Raw genomic sequence first — 20,154 nt, 5'->3', positions numbered from 1 at the left:
GAAGTATTCGACCATATAAGTGTTCACATAGGTGAGAGAAATTCTTTTACAAAGCAATTAATTGCTGCTAAATTATTTAACAGGAGAACTTTGTTATTTTTCTTACGAAAATGCCCATGGAAGAGGTACGGGAGACTACTGAGGCATATCCCATGATTGAAAGAGAACAACTTCTTATGGAATTACAAGTTTTCTATAGCAGACATGATCTACACAATTATTGCAAATTAACTGCCTTGCTGAAATTTATCTCAGAAAATAATCTAGCTGAAGTTCTTGGTGAACTTACAAAACTCATAAAAGTTCTTTTGACCATTCCGATGACTACTTCAGAGCCCGAAGGCTGCCATTCGACATTAAAAAGAATAAAAATATTTTTAAGGAACACTGTGAATCAGGAAAGGCTAAATGTTCAAGCAATGCTTTCAATAGAGAAAAGCTTGGTCAACAGTGCGCCAAACTTGAATGAAAAAGTTATTAATCTATTTTCAACAAATAAAAACCAAAGAATGGATTTTGTTGTTAAATAAAAGTTCAAGTCTGTTAATGGTAAATGTCTAGTTAATGTTTTGTAATATTTTTAACTGGCTTATTATTATTACTGTGTATGTCTACAAGTCTTATAACCAAGACAATTTAATGTAACTTTAAGACGCAGCACCCCCAAACATCAGAGTCACGAGCCGCCACTGGATATCCATATTGTGCAAGAAGGAACAAAAATGCTATACTGCAGTTATAACCAATGAACATTGAAAGATGAGACATGGAACCTCATGAATTTCATGTTAATTAAATATTTAGGTGTCCTGCAACAGGTACCTAATAAATTTTTTGACAACTTTATACAGATCCGTGCAAATGGTGGGAGGTGCATTGGACCCCCGATATAGAGGGCCCCAATCGAGGGTGCCATCAAAGTCTCAACATTAATAAACGAAGACCCTTAACCACTTTTGCATCCGGGTCCCCGAGTACTTTTGCTCGGCCCTGATTTCGTATTAAGAGCATCTTGTCGAAAGATCCTTCTGTTTACTGTACCATTGATAACAAACGTAGACCAGACATAGCCGAGTGTTCAAGCGGGGCACACTACAGTGGCGTAGCTATCATGTAGGCAGGCAAGGAAATTGCCTATGGGCCCGGGCCCTTTAGGGGCCCGGCGTCTTTGGTTGTCTCCTATTTTTGCAATTTTCATTAATTAAGTAGGGGCCCGAACATGTTCTTTGCCTCCGGGCCCGAAAAAGGGTAGCTACACTAGTGGCACATTAATACATGCATTTGAGATGAGTGTGGTTCGAACCTGTTTGTCTACATGCAGACTTAATAGTTTAAATCGTAAACGAGACCGTTTTTCCGAATTTTAATGTATGAGTACCTGATTTCTTAAGAATTTTTCAAAGTTATTGCAGAAAAGATCAAAAATGAGGAAAATCATCGACCATCTGCGATTTCTCTTCAAAAAAAACAGTAAGCAAAGAATGCAGAATATTTTTCTTTTTGTAATGCAAATTTCTCAGTGTCAGAGTCCTTCTAGGAGTGGAGCCCGGAACAGATTCTGCCTTATCTAAGATTCAAAGAGTTGATACAAATTTTTATTGAATATTAAAATTATTATTATTTCTTGTTTTTGCACAATGGGACAATGCACTTTATATAGAAAATCAGAGAACAGTGGTGGGGGGAGGTGTAGGAGATTACCTTCCCTCGTTCAGATTACATGTAAAGGGACTTGAATCATGTCACTGATGCGAGAAATTTCGATGGCCTTTCTTTATTCGCACCCTGGTCGAATTAGTCGGACTCAGAGATGAACTTCATGGCTTTTTGCTTCTAGAAACTTTGATTTTTCGTTCTTCAAATCAGTAAACCGAGAACGAGATGCAAGCACTTTACGTGAGGTGTGATAAAATGTTTGGGAACTAATTGTTGAGAAATGATGAACCATTACCAGCTACCTTACCAACTTCTCGACAAAATTAATTGAACAAAATATTTTTCATGAATATCATGAATATTTTACTGTGAACAGTGTCATCGAAGACGAATATTTGATATAATAGGCATCCTGGCATCCAAATTCCGAGTATCTAATAGAAATCGATCTACCACACCTCATTACAGAGCCGCACGATATGCAAATTATTCATACCTTTCAAAACATGGGATGCGACCACATCATCATCTGATTTCCGTTTTATGGCTTTCTTAGTGGGACAGCCACATCTCCAGTACTCAGGATGGCAAGTCATCATCGTTTAGATGATTCTTTGAGATGGCGGGTCACTGGATGACTTGAAGCCAGGCAGTTGCAGGTGGAAGTGGCACATTGGCTTAATGTGCCACACAATGTCGTCTCGGCACTATGGAAGTAGTTTCAGGAGACAGGAACTATTACAAGAAGAGCTTGCCAAGGTCGCCCGAGGTCTGTGTCAACCAGAACAGACCTCTATCTGGCTCTAATAACAAGAGAGAATGTCCTGTCATCAACTGTCTCTTGAGGTCGCTGCGGCTACAAGTGAAAACATGTGTAACTGGACTGTGTTAAGAAGGCTGAATTCAAATGCACTCTATGCATGGAAGTCAGTTTGTGTCCCATTAACCCCAAACTACCGCAGAGCTAATTGAAACTGATGCCATGAACATGGCACCAGTTTTAATTTGTCAGGATTTGGAGCCCTGACAAATGGGGCGCAGTTCTGTTCTCTGATGAGTCCCGTTTTAGCCTACAAACAGATTGTAGACGTTATAAAGTGACCGAGTTAATCGGTCTCAGGCGAGGGTAGCATGGTTTTTTTTTTTTCTCGGAAACTCGGAATTTTTGTCCAGCAAACAGAACATCGACCTTAGAACATACGCAATTTACAGACAATATACACGGAGCAACATACATGGCCTTAGTCGCCAATGCTCCTATAACAACAACTAGACTTAAGTCTGATCGAACATGTGTGGGATGCAAACAGTAACTCCTCGGTCACATGGTGAGAAAAGGTCTGCAATGGTGGAAGAATGGGATTTCTTGCCGCAGAATCATAAAGACACCCTTATATCGAGCATGGTTCACCGCTGTTTGGCCGTTGGAGGGAATTACAGGCAGTACTGATGTCATATCGAGTATTTTCGAGCATCTTGTAACGACTTCTCTAACGTGACCTTTTTTGATAATTCCATTATACTCTGTCCGACATTCCTTGCTGTCTCCTTATTTCATCGTTGTTCTATGGTACACCACTACCAAATTTTGTCCCGCTTCACCGCAAGCTGCACAAGTTACACCACATTTTCCCGCAAGCTGCACAAGTTACACCACATTTTCCCGCAAGCTGCACAAGTTACACCACATTTTCTACGTGTATTTGGATGTATCTCCTATGAAGTAGTCTTCTTAACACTGTGCCCTCGTGGGTAGCACAGTTGGTAGGATCACCGTCCTCCTCACCTCATCGACGGGACTCGATAAGGTGAGGAATTTTAGGGGCCTTTCCACATCGTGGCTGACTTAGTTGGTCTTAGGAGAGAGTGGCATAGTTTTTTCTCCCAAAACTCTGGTTTGCCATCCAGCAAACATCAAATCGACCACAGAACACACGAAATTTACGGACATATAAACAGTGCAGTATGACCTTAATCGTTGATGCTTCTACAACCCTACTAGAACAACTTGTTGCTGTATACACTGATTCCACCCTCTTCATCGTCTGGAAGCATTGCTTATCAGGAATGCTTCCAGAAGACGAAGAGGGTGAAATTATTCATAGAAGATGAAGAAGATGAAATTATTCTTAATTTGAAATTACTGGTAGTTCCCGTGTTGCTTTATGAACAATTTCCTCTGTTGTTGCTATTTGTGACCTTTTAAGGAAGCTTTCAGCTGGCGGGGGGGGGGGAATCACAGGGAGCTAAATTCATCGAGTGTGGTAGATTGGAGAATAGAGAGGTGGTTGTTATTTTTGTAGGGTTTTAGGCGCATCAGTGATTTAGACCATATCGCACCGTATGTATTATGTCCGTAAATCACATGTGTTCTGCGACTGATTTGCCTGTTTCCTGGACAAAAGACATGACGTACACTACTTGTAATCAGGGATTGAAATACTGGTAGAGAGGATTGAGTTATGCCGAGTATGCCATGCGCATGTCCAATTCCCATGGTAAAACAATAATAGCAGCAATAAAAATGTTGAGATTAAAGGAAGTTCATATGTCCACAGAACAGTAAGCAATTCCAAAATACCATTTCCATCACTGCGCAGAGTACTGCCACGAGCGATTGGAGTACGTAGAGTTTAACTCAATGATAGCCTCATCTGACATTTAGATGATCATCTAACTGAAGGCTGGTTCCATCTAACATGTAGATGATCAGACTTAAGAACTGTTAGTTCTCCACTGTTGTCATAACAATTGCGGCTCACTGGCGACAGAGAGAGAGAGAGAGAATTATGGCTGGCAAAATTTTGTAATTTTGTTTTGTGCAATATTTAGATGATGTTAAACAACGTAAGTGACAAAAGTCCATAAAGTTAGAGACAATGGATGTAATGTGAACAATTTTTTTTTAGAAAGTTCTGAAATATGCTGAAAAAGATCCATTCGTTTTAGAACTACAATTAAGGTTTAATTTTTATTAACTGATGGTTAAATCACATTTTATTTTTTTATAAATGTTTTTATGTATATTTTTAAAAGTTTAGTGCATTTATGTTAATGATTTTATATTAATAATATTTACTTAAAAAGATTAATTTTATGGACATTAATCAATGTGTGACACAGAAGAAACTTTGGATGTCTGGCTGTTAAACTAAAGTTAATTGTTTACTGTGCATTTGTAACTCAACTGGAAATATGAGAATTTCGATTAAATTCGCAACATAATATGAATATATTAACTAAATAAGTAATACATTAAATTTTGTTAGTTAATTTATTCATGAAATTTCAGCAAAGAACTATTTACTAGCAGACTAGAATTTTGTGTATTGTGTGCATTTCTGCCGAAATGTATTTGAAATAATATCTCCCATTTCAGCACTACTTTGTCAAGGCATTTTCCCCTCAAATGCATACCAATACCTTTATTGGTACGTATTTGTACTATAATCACTAAGTAAAAAGGCTACATTATGAATTTAGTTGAGTTTTAATTAAAAAAAAAATAATGTGTGTGTGTGTAGTGAAAGTCCACTATTATGGTTCTTATATGACACCTGTTGCAGTTTATTTTATTAACCAAAGAAATAAGGAAGCATTTCTAACCCCCCCCCCCCAACCTTGCACGATTTTTAAAACCCCTTTTATTACAAAAAGAATCAGTACATCAATGGTTTAGAGATATGGTCTCTCTTATCTTTTAGGTGTCTGAAAACCAGAAATAAAAAAAATTCATTTTGAAAATAGCTTAAGAAGTTTTTCTGATAATAGCTTTTAATTATAAAATTTAATAAAAATTAAAGAGAATTATCAAAAATTATTCAAAAAATCTTCACAAGGTAAACCATCTTATTTTGTTTTTTTGTAATTGTTGAATAAAGTGGAAGAGAACAATTGGTGCTGCCTTGCAAATAAGAGAAGTATAATGCTATTTATTTGTATTATGGTGCTGTCATCATCCTGATACATATTTTGATGGTTATTGCATAATGATCTGTTTTCTCTAAAATTTTTAGATCTTTGTTTAGTGAAGTTAGCCTGTTTTTAATTTCTTATAGATAGGTAATTGAAGTATTTTTCATTTACTTCAGATATTTTGAACACCAATAATTACTCTCCTGTTCCTGGAGTTGGAGAAATGGGCCAGGCATATTATACGCTACCTCATGAAAGAAATAAAATGAAGGCTTTATTTCACATCAATCGTTTTAATCTTTTAACCAGTGATAAGATTTCAGTGAACAGGACATTACCAGATGTTAGGAGAGAAAGGTAAATATAACCATAAAAGTGGAAACCAAGTGAAAGCTTATAGTATCTATACTATAGTTACATTTTTATGTCTATAGTTACATTTTTATGTCCTCTCATTTATGTAATTATATATGGCAATTGCTCTATATATCAATAAGAAAAATAAAATTTAAAGTTAAAAAAGTTAAAAATTAAAATTTAAGAGAATGAATCTATATATACTTATATCCATAACGTAAAAACAACCAAATAGTGCAAAACTTAGAATCCAATGGAAACCAATCCAATGGAATCCAATCCAATCCAATCCATAATGGCAAAGATACACAATTTAATATAACTAAATTAAAACTGAGACATTTATAAGCTGGGCATGGATTTTCAGAAGCTATTATTCATTAAGTACCAATGAGCAACATGTATAGGAAAATTTTGCCAATTTAGTCAACACAATTCAGGGAGATTGTAATAGAGTAGGTGGAATCTTCAAAGCACAGAAAGCCTATATTTTCCTTTTATAAATCGTATTCTCATTTATGTATTCACCAGTGGTGTAGCTACCATGTAGGCAGGCAAGGCAATTGCCTTTGGGCCCGGGCCCTTTAGTGGCCCGGTGTCTTTGGCTGTCTCCTGTTTTTGCAATTTTCATTAATTAAGTTGGGGACCGAACATGTTCTTTGCCTCCAGGCCCGAAAAAGGGTAGCTACACTAGTGGTATTCACCAGCAAATTGTTATGGTTCCAGTTGTTAATTATGGTTAAAAGAAAATTGTCTTATATTTAGTCTGCATTAATCTCTTTTTAATTTGTCAATTTGCCTTTTTTTTAATTTGTCAATTTGCCTTTTTTTTAATTTGTCAATTTGCCTTTTTTTTAATTTGTCAACCTTGAAAAAAAGAGAAAAGATATCACTAACAGCCCATGAATTCATTAAATCCTGCAGTTTTCAAACCTGTATACAGAAAAGAGTGTACATCAGGACATTGTTGCCCACTCTGTCATCATTCATGGAGAAAGGTTTTCGAAACTAAATCTTGCTCCTCATTGTCAGAGTCAAGCATTAGAACCTAATCCCTTCCTTTACCTGTAGCCATCTTACCTAATTAACTCCACAGACTGCAAAAGAATACGTGCATATATAATGTTTATTATACAACCAACTTTTTCTGTGTATTGTAAACTAATAATTGTTTGGTTTTATACTGTAACATGCATAAATAATGTTTAATTAATTAAATTTATTTATTTACAGAAAACAGAATATTTTGATGCACATACTGAGTAACATAAAAAAAAATTAAAACAACACCTATCAATAGTTATATAATTAGTTTAAACACATTTAAACAGTAAATCCATATTATAATAATATGTAAAATGTTATATCTATGTAATAACTAAAAATACATTTTAAAAACATACACTAATCCTCATGGACATTATTAGAGTGGTGTACCAGCATGTTGCAAGAAAACATCTGGGAACATTCTGCTCTCCATATTGGTGGCTAGATGTTCCATCATGACAATGCATGTCAATATTTTGCTGGTCGAAAAGTCCTTGGCTTCCATCAATGGGAAATGTGTATTACATCTTTATATATTCCAAATCTGGTAGTCTGTGACATTTATGTGTTCTCTGCATAAACATGTAGAGAAAACATAAATTTTTACAAGTGTTTTGGGAGAATTGCAACAACAATATTGGGATAGGTATATTACATCAAATAATATTTTGGAAAGGTATATCAGCATTTGGGGTTTTCTATTTTTATTTCCTAAATCCATTTGTATTTCTTATACAAAGGGCTTATTATAATTTAAATTTTATAAACAGTTCTGTTAATACATTTAAATGCTTACAGTTATTCAGTATTATGATAAAGTAAGGAAGCAAACTTTATTTTTTTATTCAGCTGCAAGAAAAAGGTATACCGTATTTCTGATCTTCCCGACACAAGCATCATTATTGTATTTCACAATGAGGCATGGTCTACTCTGCTGCGTACTGTACATAGTATCATTAATAGGTCACCGCGGAAGTTACTTAAGGAACTTATTTTAGTTGATGATGCAAGTGAAAGAGGTTAGTACTTTCAATAGTCTGATCTGATTATTACTTTTACACAAATATTATCCATATTTTCAGTGTCTTAAGTCTCAGTATTTTTTATGCAATTTTGTATTCACTGCCCCTCAAAAGTGTTGTTGAATCATTAACTCTGTGGAAGTAGTGCAGTGCTTTACCAGTAAGGTGATCAAATGTCTCACATTTTCAGTAAACATCCCTCTTTACAGAGTGTCCCAAATGAAGCTTAAGTGACTTAGAAACACAGATAAGAGATGGCAGCACTTACTGCATAATTTTTAATGCTAAATACATAGTTTCCATTCAGCAGTAGCTGTGCATTGCTGGAAAAGGGTCACCACAACTTTGTGCCTAGTGATGCCTGCATAATAGATTATGGCATTAAGATCTGCCACTGATTACAATCTGTTTACATCAGCACCACAAGAGCTACAATCTATAGAGATCACAGCATGAGTTTGCACCTTATATTCAAGCCTTCAGTACTGCATAATGTTAGCAGACCCTTCCCGTTTTCTTCCTCCTCCCTTCCCCTGCTTCTCTTCCTTACTTCCTAACCCATTTGTTCCTCATCTTCTTTCCATTATCCTTCATTTTTCTGTCCTTCCTCAACATGTGCAACATTTCTCTCTCCTCCTTCTCTTCTATTACTTGGGCCTGTTTTACATGTAAAACATACATATACATATGTACATATTAATGAATCAATATTGATCTTCAGAGATAACCAAAAGTAGAAATACTGTGAGCTGTACTAATTCTTAAAGATGTAACTACCATCAGGGGTAAAGGGAAGGGTTTTTGCTTTCATAAAGGTGACTATAGTGGTCTCAGACAGTTTTTAAATTCTATACAGTGGGAACCAACTGATATGTTACCAACAGCAAATTCTAAAACTTTTGTTATTATTATTTAGAAATGTCTCTCCTTAGTTTTTTAAGAATTTTACTGTATATTACAGCGAAAGCAAATTTTTTTCTATATCTATGTTTTATTGTTGTTTGTCTATTTTCTAATAATTTTGTCTATTTTTTTTAACTTTATAAATCTGAACACTTAAATTTAATAATGAGTACTAAGTGCTGGTCAAGACATCAAAGGCAGATATTATTGGGATATCAGAGATGTGGTGTCACACAGTTATAAGCAGTGCAGAATTGGAATTTGGGGAGTACAGTGTGTACAGAAAGGATAGACAGGGTAGGAAGGGAGGAGGGGGTTATGCTGTTAGTTAAGAAACACAAAATCTAAGAAGTGCATCTAGTTGACATTGGTGGACAGTGCAATGTTCAGTCAGTTTGGTGTGACATAAGCAATGGGAAAGGGAAAAAGAGAGTAGGAGTGTGTGTTATAAGCCTAATGACTCTGATGAGTACCCTGGTATTGCAAACATGACAACCCAAGAACTGTGTTGCCATGTTTATAATACCAGGGTACCTGCCCACCCACCAATGAAAAGCCAACTAGCTCTGAAATGGTGCCATCTGGGTGGTGACAATTGAGAATAAGTGACAATAGCCTTCTCTATTAGTGAAGTATTACTTATTCGAGGTAGAGCAATACATGGCAACTCGTGAAGGATAAGCACAATATGAGATATAGATGAAATGATGCCTTTCACACTACTACCATAGTTTTTCTTTAAGAGTTATCTATGGTGTAGTTACACCGATATTATATAGACAAATAAATAAGTAAAATGAGTTTTTTAAGCCATTCTTTTATTCAATCCAGAAAAATAATATTTTCTTACTTTTTCAGATTTCTGTGCATATTATATATTTGTATTTAAAAGTAACAAAATGCAGATAATACCTCACTCTAGTATTTGCCAATGATATTCTAATCTTTTCACCAGGAAGTGTAAACCCTCTGTGTGCTTCTCACTTAAACGATGCTTGTGATGCATAGCTATTGTTTATTTGACAGGGAATCTTTAAGTTGTCCATAATTATGGATTGTATAGTTAAAATTATATTAGTTAATAAATTAAAGTATTCAAAATTATTCTACAACTAAATGCATTGGACCAATTAAGAAGAGCATTGCTGCGTTATGCACTCTTAAAACTTTCACACGTTGATAAAAATACAATCGTACATTCAAATTAACAAAACAAAATTTTGTACTGCAGGTTGCATAAAACTCCCCCCTCCCCAATAAAAGCACACTCAACCTAAATGGGCATGCGATGCCACTGATATATATATTTTAGATACTAATAGTCACTTCCACTGAAGTTTATTTCAAATTTCCTGTGCTGTTATTTAGTGCACAAAATTTCAAAATTATGCATTTGAACATATTTCTGCTTATATTTATGTATTTAAACATAATAAATATTAAAACACACACACACATGATACACTGGTGTTCAAAGACAGTGTATCATCTCCCTTAAAATTGTAATTGTCATCCAAATAATGTAAGTACATGGCAATATTTCTTACAGATTGTATCAGATAAGATTAACACGCATAGGTGATGATGTAATATTGTATCAGCTGTTACTTTCAGCTATATAAGCACGCTCTACAAGAGTTGCTGTCATTCCTTGCTTGTGTCAGGATGGCGAGTTACGTGCATTTGATACCACGAAGAAAGAGTGCTATTGTTACTTTATGTGAGGAAGGATGTTCTTCCCGTCATATTGCTTATAGAGTGTCATAATCAGTCAACATTGAGTAGATTTCTTTCCAAACTAAAGAATACTGGGTCTGCTAATACGAAAAAAGGAACCAGATGCAAATGAGTCTCTACTCCAAAACAAGACCATGCTTTGAGGTGCTTATGCCTTAAAAAGTGAAAAGTTTCTTCGTCTGAGCTGAAAAGAGAATGGGAAGAACATACAGGAGTGGTAGCAAGTGCAGTAACAGTCAGAAGATACCTTTTCAAAAATAGACTTGTAGCCTGTCATCCTAAGAAGCCCCTTCTCACACAAAAAATGAAAAAGGCCCAATTAATTTGGTGTAAGGAGCATGTCAAATGGACCCCCGAGCAGTGGGAGTCGGTTATTTTCTCAGATGAGAAGAAATTCAACATGCATGGCTCTGATGGGAGACACGATTTGCCATAGACATGGTGAAGGATACCATCCAGACTGTATGGTGTCTACAGTGAAATTCCCTACCATCCAAATGAAATGGGGGTGCATTTCGTATCATCAAGTAGGTCACCTGCAGTTTATAAAAGGTTATGTAAATGCCAATGGATACCTGGCTATATTGGAAGGCAAATTGCTGCTAACCATTAGAGATCATTTCAACCTACCAAGTAACTGCATCTTTCAGGACGACTCTGCTCCTTGTCATCAGACAAAAAGTGTAAGTAGGCACTTCTCTAGTTACTTTGGCTTCATTTCTGCATTAGAGGTTCAACAGTAATGTGTTTACATTTGTTACAGGTGAAAAAATGGTTGGAAGAATGGTCTATTACAACTCTTAGCTGGCCAGGAAACAGCCTGGACCTGAAACCTATAGAGAACTGTTGGCCTCATGTGGAATCTGCAGTTGCTAGAAAGAAACCAAAGAGCCTTCGTGAACTTCAGGAAGTCATAATTCGTGTTTGGAACCATGAACTATCAGTTGATTATCTTCAGAAATTGATCTTGTCAAAAGCTTCAGAAATTGTCTTGTCTCAAAGGTGTGCTGCTGTCAACAGGGCCAGAGGCAGTTCGGCTAAATATTAGTTTGCACCTGGTGAACTTTTCATTTTATTTTCCATTTAAAATGATAAACTGAAGCAAACTGAGGGCTTCTGATAACATTTCAGTCATAATTGTCGTGCTTACCAAAACTGTTGTATAAATGTTGCAAATGCTGATTTTGGAATATCTTGAGAGCACCTGTCAAATATTACTTAGCTTTGTTTAAACTATTAATAAATATCTTTTGTTTATATTTCTATTTGTGATGCTAGTCATTAATGTAACATATCATCTTAAAAAAGGGTTAGAAATGTGAAATTCCTAGGTGATGCACGTTCTTTGAACAACAGTGTGTATATATATATATATATATATATATATATATATATATACACACACACACACACAGGTGACTCTTGTATAACACGGTAGTTGGGTTCCTATAAAATGTCGTGTTGTTCAAAACCATGTTATATGGGATTAAGAAAAAGTACAAAAAGGGGGTTTACATTTCAAATGCTAACAAAAATACACTATTTCGTTAACAAAATGTTAACAAAACTAACAAAAATACACTATTCTAGATTTCGTATATCTTTTGCTCTCTTTAAAAAATCAGTAATCTGGGTTTTTTTGCTTGATAAATCTTTGTGAATTTTATCGTATGGAACTAAGCATTTTTGAAGTTCCCTTTTGAACTTTGGGCTCCTTTCATTCAAGAATCTGCATTCAAAAAATAAGATCCTAATTGCTTGGCTAACTTTATGCTTTCCCATATGCTTTTCAGTGTAAAATTTGGAAGTTTAGAATTTTCATCTGCTCTATCATTCTCTGAATTGATTTGGTTTTACCTCCGATGCCATTTCTACCAAATCTGCTTTGTCAGCCTCTTTTTCTACCAGTAATTCTTGAACGACTTCACTAATCATATCTTTCTTTTATATTTTTAGGAGCATCAGCGACTAAGGCCATGTTACTCGGTGTATATTGTCTATAAATTGCATGTGTTCTGTAGTTGATTTTCTGTTTAGCTGGATGAAAAACCAGAGTTTCTGGGAGAAAAAACCATCTGCCCGAGCCTGACTAACTCAGCCACGTTGTGAAAAAGACCCATAAAAATTCCTCCTGTCATCAACTGGATTCGAACTCATGTCTTTTCCACCCAGTGTGGAGAGGAGGGTGAGTCTATCAACTGTGCTAACCACGAGGGCTTCAGTAGTCATATCATCAAAACCTTCCCCTTCCACTGACGTAGCAAGTTCTACTATCGCACCAATTCTGTTTTCTGCCTGTTCGACCATATTTCCTGTTGTTGTTATTTGGTTTTTAGGAGCAGTAGCAACCAAGGCCATATTGCTCCTGCTATATGCGGTGGTCATTCCCTGACCTTTCCGCATCCTCTGTATTTGGTGGTAACGGGCTCGAACCCCGGTCTAATCTAGAAGCGTGTGCTATGCACTGCTGCTCCTTCCCACCTGGCTATGGAGGCACCTCCATATTTCCTGAATGAACTGACTCTGGCCTTACATTTTTCCACACACATTTAACGTTGATGGTTTTACTCTTTCAGCAATAAAGCTATGATTCTGATACAGTCAATCATTGAGAAATGTTTCCATGCCTCCATTACTTCAATAGATTTGGAATCAGTTTTTTCCAAAATCCATTGTAATGATTTTCTGATGTAATGAGTTTTAAAGGTGGATATAATGCCTTGATCTAATGGCTGAATGAAAGAAGTTGTATTAATCCAGTACAACTATAATTGTGGTGGTAGGAATATAGCTTTAACATTTGGATGACCTAAATCTTTTGGATGGCCTGGTGTGCTATCCAAAACTTTGAAATCTAGATTTTTCCACAAGTTCAACAATCACGAGTTCAATATCACAGAATGTAACACGAGGATTTCCCAACAAAATAAAATACAGGGATTTCTCAATAATTTTTTTTTTTTTTTGACTAGCGAGTCAACAGCGGTTATTCAAAAAGAGTGGAAATGTTGAAAAATTACATCCAACATATAGCAGGGTTCCCCCACACACACACAAAAGATCAAAATTACCCCATTATGCGAGGTTTATCAAAATCCTCTAATCGTGTTAGAGTGAAACCATGTTATATAAGTACTGTGTTGTGGAAGGATTGCCACAATTTATCAATCGTAGAGTGAAGCCATGTTGTAGACATACCATGTTATATGGGGGGGGTTGCCCCTATATATATATTTATATATATATATATATATATATATATATATATATATATAAATATATATATATATATATCCATTATTTTAAATTAAATAAAACATAAGCCAGTAGTATGGCAAAAACTGTAGAGCGAAAATTAACATAAAAATAACCCAAATAAACAATCGAACGAAAAGAAAGAATAGATATAAATAGTAGCCCAGAAACCCTAATATAATTTCGATCTTTAAATCCAATTAACAAAAACTATACAAATTTTAGGTTAATGCCAATTAGTTATTAATTTAGCGGTACCACCCCCGAGAGGTACCAGTTCCAAAAGACGTGAAATATCACCCAAAGAGGGTTAAAGGAACTACCTCTTTGGGTGATATTTCACGTCTTTTGGAACTGGTACCTCTCGGGGGGGTACCGCTAAATTAATAACTAATTGGCATTATCCTAAAATTTGTATAGTTTTTGTTAATTGGATTTAAAGATCGAAATTATATTAGGGTTTCTGGGCTACTATTTATATCTATTCTTTCTTTTCGTTCGATTGTTTATTTGGGTTATTTTTATGTTAATTTTCGCTCTACAGTTTTTGCCATACTACTGGCTTATGTTTTATTTAATTTAAAATAATGGATGTATTTCAGCTTCATATGGAGGAATTGCATGTCGCTGCCTCTAACGAATGCTTAATTATTTATTCATTTTATTATAATTTAACTTTATTTAATATAATTCAATGATAGTGTATATATATATATATATATATATATATATATATTTTATATATTTATTATTTATTTTTTGGGGAACACCTGTGTGGTACGTTGTGAATGCTAAACAAAAATATTTGCAATAATGGTTGCATGGCACCTGACAAAATGCTTTCATACAGTTACTCTGCAAAAACTAAATTTCACTTCAAAAAATACTCTAGTAAGACTGTTTGTATAGTGAGGAATGTAGAGAAAGTTTCATTGATTAACTTTGAGTCAATAATTTTTGTGGTGATTCTTTTCACGAAGGACCCTGTCAGGTCTCCCTTCTGACCTCTGCTGGGTTAAATGCCAAATTAGATAAATGACTGTTTAAGTGACAAGTTTTTTAAGTATTATTTTATGTTATTTTCAGTAGTTTTAAGTAGATAAGTAAGAGTAGCTTCTAAAATTTGTTGTCATACATTGTTATCTACTAGATGGGACTTCAACTCAAAATTTAATTATGATTTGGTTGTTTTCTAGAATTTTTAAGAAAGCCTCTGGATATTTATGCTTCTCAGTTGCCGGTTCCAGTTCAGATTGTACGAGCATCCAACAGAAGTGGTTTGATTAGGGCTAGACTTCTAGGTGCAAGAGTTGCAAGGGGAAAAGTCCTGACATTCTTAGATGCCCACTGTGAATGTACAGCAGGATGGTTGGAACCATTATTGTCCAGAATTGCAGAAGATAGGTGAATGAACTCAAACTTTTTCAGTAAATGGATCATAAATGCATTCATTTTCAATATTAAACAAAGCATTAATATGAATGATAATTAAATGGTATAGTGTCGCTTTGCTTAATTAATTAGTTTTATTTTAATATTGGCAAGAAAATGTGAAGTTGTCATAGAACTTTCATGGTGAAACAGATTACTAATGTTGAAATGGAAGAATAGCCAGTTTCTTCCAAAAGAATAGAAGGATGAACTAGCTGATAGAAGAATTAAAATATAAATTAACAGTTAAAATGAAATTTCATGCTTAACACATTCATTGCCATCTAAATTTGAGTGAACCCATTCAGCATGCCGTAATTTTCAGAATGTTGAGAAAACGAACATTCCAATATCCCCAGCATTCCAAAAAGTTACAGATAATGGTTGAAAGTTTGGAATTCTTTACTAAAAGCAAACATTCTTTTGTGCCCAGCTGTAAATCAGAGCAAATCTTAATATTTTATTAAAAGTTTATTCATGTACATAAACTAACATTAACAACCAAAGAACAAATAAAACTATGTGCTAAGTCTATAAACAAAAGCCAAGAATTGCTACAAAGAATTCAGTCAGTGTTCCAATACTGTGTAGTTATTAATTTCAAGCCTTTAAATTTACAGCACTCTTTGTTTGACTGCTCATATGTGTTATGACACAGTGCTTGGGTGCCTTTTGAACTCAGATATGCACTGCAGCACATCATTTTAAAGCCTCGTCTAACAATACAGTAATAGGTATAACATATTTTTTAAAAATTTTATTTTATTTGTAAGATAAACTAAGAGAAAAGCAATATTAATGGAAATGAAAATATTATATAGTATATATTTTGATATATATACAATATTTTACTATCACAGTAAAAAGAATTAATCTTAATATAAAGGGAGACATACAAACGTATGCACATATACCCGGTGGTTATAAAATAAGTTTCCCTATTCATGAGACCCTTTCTTTAAATTAATCTAATTTAAAGAAAGAATCCAATGTTGTTTGCAAAGTTTTTGTCATATATGCATTTTTAACTACAGCACTGACATCATCAAATGCAATAATTGTTTCTTTATCAATGATACTGCAAGCCTACACATTCTCTATTATGCTCAATGCATTTTGGGCATCATTTTTAGATGGCAGTGTGCGTGCTTCTTCACTTTCGCTGTCACTGGTAACAAAAACATCATCGTTTCGTTTGGTACCCAGCAGCTCTTCTGGTATTGGTATTGCAGTGGTAGCAACTTCATCATCCACCTTCACAAACTCTTCAAATTTGCCAACAAAATCCATATGCTCCTTCAAATTATTCCCTGTTGCTATCACATTTGTCTGCTGGACCATGTTTTTCGATGATGTTCTCTCCAAAGCCACTCTTTCTGAGGCAGTTGATTATTACACTTGATGTAATACTTTCCCAAGCAATAACAAGATTATGGATAGCATCCAAGACAATCCAATTTGGCTGCAAATTTTCCCTCCTATGTTGTGGATCAAGTACTTTATCAGGCACGCTCTATATGTTCTCTTGAGGTTATAAATAAAGCCTTGATCCAGTGGTTGCATTAAACTGGTGGTATTGGGGGTAAAAGCAATAGCCGTATATTTGTCAACTTAAGTGTCTCAGCAGAATGTGCTGTACAACGGTCTAGAATCTTCAAAATGTTCCTTTTTTTTTTTGAAGCCATTCTTCTGTCCAATTTTGATAACCAAGACTGAAAAATTTTGACTGTAAGCCAAGCACTTCTTTTGGCCTCATAATCACAGGGAATTTGGTTAACTGGTTGGAAAACTTACCAATCACAAGTGGGCATAGTTTTGTACTGCCATCTGAATTGCAGCATAACAGAACAGTGAGTCTCTGTTTACTTAATTTTCCACCATGACAAGACTCCTCGAACAGCAAATGTTTTGTTTGGCAGCAAATTATAAAATAAACCTGTCTCGTCAAAATTAAAAGTATCCTTTGCCTCATATTTTTCAAGGATGGACCGTACAGAACACAACCAGTCTGTAGCCTTTTATTTGTCGACTAATCCAGACTCACTGCAAACATTTTGTGAAACTAAGTTATTCCTGTCTTTAAATCTTTGGGGTTAGCCACTGCTGCATTTGAAGTCGCTAATCCCATGTTGCTGAGCTAGATAATTTGCCTTTTCTTGCAAAATCGGACCTGGTATAGGCAAATTATATGCATGCATTTGTTGGTACCACTTGAAAAGTTTTGTTTCAAGCTCCTAGTGTTTTGCACCATGAATTCGTTTCCTGTTTTCATCGCCGCTCCAGTGCACTTCTTCAAGTCTTTTTTGGGTTTTCAGTATTGTAGGTAAAGGGATGTTGTATTCCTTTGCAATGTCCGTTTTGCTTCTTTCCATCCTATCAGCCTCTTGTATAATTTTTAGTTTAATTTCCAGGCTTAATTCTGTCTGTCTACATTTTGTCGCCATAACACTGCTAGATATGATTTAATATAAACAAATTTTAAATTAATTTAAAGACACAGGTTCCGAAAAAGACGTCAGCTCAGATAAAATGCACAAAAAATAGATTGCTGTATATGATAGCAAAAGGCTCTTTGAACTGGGGTAACAATTGCAATCAAACTTATTCCTGTGGAGAGCGAGGGAGTGCATGTAAACAACTTTTATTCTTTTATTCTTAAACCTTTTATTCTTTTGTTAATTTAACAACTCATCCTTCAGAAAGATGTTTTTCAGAGTGTGCTTGACATTGTAGCTACCATTAACTGCTTTTGTTTACACAAAACTAATTTCTAACAAGTCAGTGCCATCCTTCGGGGAGTAGGGAGCCAGATGGCCGGGGGCAATAATCGGATCACTCTGCCAAGATTTGTATTTTTATTATTTCTCATGGGGTGAAAAAGAACTTTGTAATACATATTAACCAAATTTTGTAATAAATGAATATATTTACATAGAAAGCCTATCTTTTTGCAGGAGAATGGTATGTGCTTCATATAAATGAGCACTTTGTATAAACTGAGTTTGTTTTGACAAGATTTTACTGTAGTAATGCTACTGCAGCACTACGTGAATGTTGGAAATTTAAAGGTTTGCATAAAGGATCTTTGATGTCAGTTGGGCTTCGAAAACTAAGGGGCTCACATCTTACCCTGGGGGCTCACATCTGGTGAGTATGGGCTTGGCAAACCCAGGGTCCTGAGCTGGATATCATCATTCTTCTCTTTCTTGGTGATGCCTTCTACTTCTCTCTCTCTCTCTCTCTCTCTCTCTCTCTCTCTCTCTCTCGCACACCCACCCACACCCACACCCACACCCACACAGGGAGTAACTCGGGAATTTTTTTTTTTTTTTTTTTTTTTGGCTGGTGCAGCATAAGCCTCAGGCTTCCTTGTACCATATGGCTAATAATAATAATAATAATAATAATTTCTAGTGCCATTTTAAAACTTATATGCATAAAGGCAGCAAATGTGTTAACTAAAGTTAAAATTTAAATAAATTAAGATAAAATTCCCTTATTAATTTTCTTAGATAGCATTTAATTGCTCTTTGATTAAAAAAAATGTTAAGTAATAATATTCATAAATTATAATTAGTTAAATTATAATATCAGTAAATGTCAGTAATGAACACTTTTTTTCAAGAAAAGGGTGAACAGAAAGTGGACATGGAAGAGTCCAAATGGATTAACAACTAATGAAATCGACTTCATCCTCACTAACAGAAGATATATTGTGAATGATGTTACCGTCCTGAATAAGGTAAATGTTGGAAGTGATCACAGAATGGTAAGATGTACACTTGATATAGATGTAGGAAAGGAAAGGAAAAAACTGACTCGAGTAAATAATACAAAGGTCTTTGAAATAACAGAGGAGGAGAAAAAGCAGTATGTACTGGAACTTAAGAACAAGTTTAAGCTTCTGCAGACTGCTCAGGACCAAGATATCGATGAGGAATATTACAACTTTCTGAAAGTGATAAAGCCCAAGAAACCTATAGGGAAACAGAAATCCAAAGAAGAAAAAATTAGTCAAGAAACACTTGTCATGATGAACCAAAGACGACAAATGAAGAGCAAGAAAAACACTGACAGGGAGAAAATTGAGTATACTGAGTTATGCAAAGCCATTAGAAAGAGACTCAGAGAGGACATAAGAAGATTTAACACAAGAAAAGTAGAACAAGCATTAAGGGAAAACAAAGGATTTAAATCAGCAGCCATGAGCAGTAATACAGAAAGACAAATGATACTGAAACTGAAGAATAGCGATGGTGTACTTATAAACAGCAGAGAAGGCATAATTCAAATAGCAGAAGACTACAGCCGACCGGGCTAGCCTAGTGGGTAAAGTACCTGCCCGGCAACCCAAAGGTCGCGGGTTCGATTCCCGCCTCGGGCTTGGATCAAAGTATCTGCAAAAACCTTGGGAGGTGCAATATGGCCACAGAAGCCGATGCGCCAACAACTACCAAATCAAAAAAAAAAAAAAAAAAAGCAGAAGACTACTATAGAGAATTATACAAGGAGCGAGGGAATGATACCAGCAGTGGGGAAGATGGATTGCAAAGTAGCAACACATACAACATACCTGATATTCTTCCTGATGAGGTAGAACATGCATTGAAGAAAATGAAGAATCAGAAAGCCCCAGGGGAAGATGAAGTTACTGTAGAGTTGTTAAAATTGGGAGGAAGAGACATAACACAAAAACTGGCAAGGCTCTTCACAAAGTGCATTAGAAAAGGTGTGATGCCTAAGCAGTGGAATAATGCAATCATAGTTTTGCTGCATAAGAAAGGAGATAAATCAGAAATTGGAAATTATAGACCAATTAGCTTGTTATCCC

General features: G+C 35.2%; 1 protein-coding gene across 1 annotated transcript in view; it reads left to right on the top strand.

Annotated features, from left to right (window-relative positions):
- Positions 1–20,154, top strand: part of LOC150079439 (polypeptide N-acetylgalactosaminyltransferase 13-like) — a 54,458-nt gene that overhangs the window by 8,546 nt on the left and 25,758 nt on the right. The window contains exons 2-4 of the mRNA XM_090383070.1: positions 5,748–5,928; positions 7,825–7,994; positions 15,089–15,296. Coding sequence (XP_090239196.1) covers positions 5,748–5,928; positions 7,825–7,994; positions 15,089–15,296 — 559 coding nt within the window. The remainder of the gene's footprint in view (positions 1–5,747; positions 5,929–7,824; positions 7,995–15,088; positions 15,297–20,154) is intronic.

The sequence above is a fragment of the Mastigoproctus giganteus genome, chromosome 10 (assembly GCF_048544385.1).
Source record: "Mastigoproctus giganteus isolate SK-2022 chromosome 10, ASM4854438v1, whole genome shotgun sequence".
Taxonomy (NCBI): domain Eukaryota; kingdom Metazoa; phylum Arthropoda; class Arachnida; order Uropygi; family Thelyphonidae; genus Mastigoproctus; species Mastigoproctus giganteus.
The sequence above is the reverse complement of the archived record's forward strand: the minus strand, read 5'-3'. Positions and strand labels throughout refer to the sequence as shown.